The 3,551-nt window shown below is 38.6% G+C and overlaps 1 protein-coding gene across 5 annotated transcripts in view; it reads left to right on the forward strand.

Annotated features, from left to right (window-relative positions):
- The window catches only part of chaf1a (chromatin assembly factor 1, subunit A (p150)), a 40,791-nt gene extending 39,338 nt beyond the window's left edge, over window positions 1-1,453 (forward strand). For all 5 annotated transcript variants that reach the window (XM_067968113.1, XM_067968115.1, XM_067968114.1 and 2 more), the window contains one exon: window positions 210-1,453. In XM_067968113.1, coding sequence (XP_067824214.1) covers window positions 210-484 — 275 coding nt within the window. In that variant the 3' untranslated portion in view covers window positions 485-1,453. The remainder of the gene's footprint in view (window positions 1-209) is intronic.
- Window positions 1,454-3,551: the final 2,098 nt, after the last annotated feature.

Genomic DNA, 3,551 nt, shown 5'->3' on the forward strand with positions numbered 1-3,551 from the left:
ACATGATTGTTTCCTCCACATACCAGGAACAAACTGGGATTTGTTTGAGAGATTTTAGGTACTTTTGGTATAAATGTTGTGTAACCTTCATTGATAGGATGTTCAGACACCACCTTAAATATAATCTCTATCAAACATCTGTGGGAATTTACTTGGCTTCCAGTTACTAATAGATGCGTTTTTCTACTCCCTGCCCCCAACCCCTCCAGAAGAGAGTAAAGAGTCTGCAGAGTCGAGCTTGGGATTGGTCAGGAATAAAGAGCAGCCCACCAAGTCGAGCTCGGGATTGGTCAGGAGTAAGGAGCGACCCACCAAGTCAAGCTCAGGATTGGTCAGGAGTAAGGAGCGGCCTGCAGAGTCGTGTTGTGATTTGACTGCTGGTGATGCTCAGTCCACAGAGCTGAGCTCTGAACTGGCTGCTGATGAGATGATGTACATTGAACCCTGTGAAAATGCTGCTGTCAACCCACCCAACAGTACCTGAATTGATTTGAGATATATATACTAATAGCTGTATGTATGTAGGGTCCTTTTTTTAGAAACTTTTTAAAACATTTTTCTGTATCACTTCATAAACTTTGACTTAAAATACTTGAAGTTCTGTAAAAAAAAATAATAAAATGGCACTTTTGCAACAAAAAATTGTAATTTGATAATTGAAGAAATTGGTTGATCACAATGTAAGTTAAACTCATTGGCATTAATAAATGCACACACTCAGTTACTATGTACAATATGAAATATCTGTATAATTACATTTCACAGACACTTACCTCACTATCCTTGCTTCAGCCTGTTTGAATATCTTTGCTGATGGACTACAGATTATTTGTTGAATGTGGATGTGTTTTTAGCTTGACTGATATTTATTGCAATATAACCCACCCTTTTTAACAATGCCATTTGACACTGATTCTTCATCTGCAAATCATGAGACCTAGTTTGTAACACTATTTACTTTGTAGATAATTACCTATTTTTGGAACAACTTTGTATTCAACTTTGTATTCTTATCCATGGACATAGATTTTCATCCATTTTATTTCTCCTTATTCTTCCCCATCTCCTTCCAGCACCCACAACAGTGTGAGAGCTCTGTTAAATGTCTTAATACATCAGGTGCATGCACATGGGTTATTTGGAAATTAGTCACTGCAGTTTTTCTTCAGAATAACAGAGTGGGATTGTAATGGACTTCGTTAACCAATGCCCATATTTTTACAAAGTTGTATTGAGTTACTGTAATACAACTACCCAAAGCTGAACTGTGGATACCAATTGCCCCTGGGCTTTGAAGTGGCCAGGCCTTTTAGCTATGGAGCTTAGTGTTTTTTTCCCCCCCTTTTTTTGGAGATTTAATTCTCTTAAGTGCATGCATCGAACTTGTGTTAGAGGTGATGGTGTATATTTAAATGTCCAGTTTGTATTAAAATCAACACCTGTTCACAAGTGAGATGATCTTGTTGAATCAATTATATTTTTTGGAAGGAAGTATTGAGCAATGAGAATGGAGCAAAAAAAAATCTAATTTACAGAATTTAGGTAAATCATCTTGTCTGTTCCTTGGCATTTGCCTTTCTAATCTAGGACCAATGTTTACAGCCTACAGTGTTTTCCCCTGGCTGAGCTTCTGCTGATCCCTGATTGATGTGTGTGTGTGAGAAGAGGATCAGAATTGGTTATGACCCCAAAGCCTGAATAAGCCATTAGAGGACTCTGGGTGGCTGTAGAAGGGAGGAAACAGTTGCAGTTAAGAGCAATTTGAGTGGTTAGTACTGGCTAAAAGCATCCCGCAGGGTTCTGTTCTGAGATTTTGTTCACTGTATACATTAATGATTTGGATATAGGACTACAGGGAGTATATCTGCAAATTTGGACAAGACACAAGAAATAATTGAGGACTGTATAAAACACTAGTTAGGCCACAGCTTGAGTACTGCATACAGTTCTGGTCACCACATTACAAGAAAGATGTGATTGCACTAGAGAGAGTACAGAAGAGATTTGAGGATGTTGCTAGGACTGGAGAATTTTAGGTATGAGGAAAGATTCGATAGGTTGAGGTTTTCTTTGCAACAGGAGGCTGTGGGGTGATTTAATTGAAGCGTATAAAATTGAGGGGCCTAGATAGTGTGGACAGGAAGGACCTATTTCCCTTAGAGGTCAATAACCAGGGGCATAGATTTAAAGTAATTGATAGAAGGAATAGAGGGGAGCCGAAGAAAAATCTTTCACCGAGGGTGGTGGGGTCTGGAATGCACAACCTGAAAGGGTGGTAGAGGCAGAAACCCTCATATTTAAAAAGTACTTTTGATATGCACTTGAAGTACCATAACCTACAAGGCTATGGACCAAATGTTGGAATGTGGGATTAGGTTGGGTAGCTACTTTTTGACCAGCGCAGACACAATGGGCTGAATGGCCTCTTTCTGTGCCATAAAATTTTCTAAAGGAAGCTGCAAGGAGATCTTGATAAAGATGGTAGAATGGGCCAAAGTGTCAGATGGAATTCACAGTAAAAGTAAGATGTTATGTTTTGGTTAAATAAATGAATAATAGGTTTGAATAGGGGAGGACTTGATGTGGAAGAGGGATTTGAGATTCAGATTCATGTTAAGCCTCAAGTGGATAAAACCATTAAGGTAATAGAATACTGGGTTTTCTAGCAAGAGATGAATAAAAAAAATGCATTTGTAAATCTACATTAAACCTTTAGGACAGTTGTTTGAGCTCTACACTAGGGCAAGGATGCAAGAGGGTATAATGCAGAATCATTGGGATGATGCCTGGTGTGAAAAATTAGGGCTGTTAGAACAGAGATTATGGGTTCATTGGTGTTTACCCTGTCCTATCCCTTCATAATTTTAGACAAATTGACTATATATAAAATGATTTGGGACAGTAAGCCAGAGAAACCTTTTTTAGACAGGTTTGTGAGGCTGTGGAATGCACCAACAGGGAGTGATTGAAGGAGAGGCATGTCAAACAACTTGCATTTATTGAGCCATTTAAAAATAACTAGGTTGAAGGGAAGGGATAGGGGAAATAGCAGGCAGATGGATTTAGACTACTTGATGTGAAGGATAAACACCAACTGCCAGTTTTTATGTTGTAATTTCTATAATGGATTTATGGTTGAATACCAGCTAGAAACTGCCTAATTTTACAAGTTTCACATACAATTCTACAAGTATTGGCAGTTCTCCAATAAATTGCCCACAGGACCATTCTGCATCCCAATCTAGCTAGTTGATGGCACTGCAGCTGAGCCTGATTGTCTTACACCTGTAGATGTAGGACACTTTCTAATATTCAACTGGACCCTCTTTATCTCAGTACCGAGATTAACTTGGCACAGACTAGGAATCAAACTTGAGGCTTCCATATTACTGTTGCTCACTGAAGCACAAGTGCATGGGATGCAAAAGGAAGACAGGACTATATGCATCTGTAGGATGCAGTTAACTCACTACTGTGAAAGTATATTAAGTCAAATTGCTGAGTGTAATTAGTTTATTAACTAATGTAGGTGAAGTATATGAAAACTAAAG

This window comes from Heptranchias perlo, chromosome 29 (assembly GCF_035084215.1).
Source record: "Heptranchias perlo isolate sHepPer1 chromosome 29, sHepPer1.hap1, whole genome shotgun sequence".
Classification (NCBI taxonomy): Eukaryota; Metazoa; Chordata; class Chondrichthyes; order Hexanchiformes; family Hexanchidae; genus Heptranchias; species Heptranchias perlo.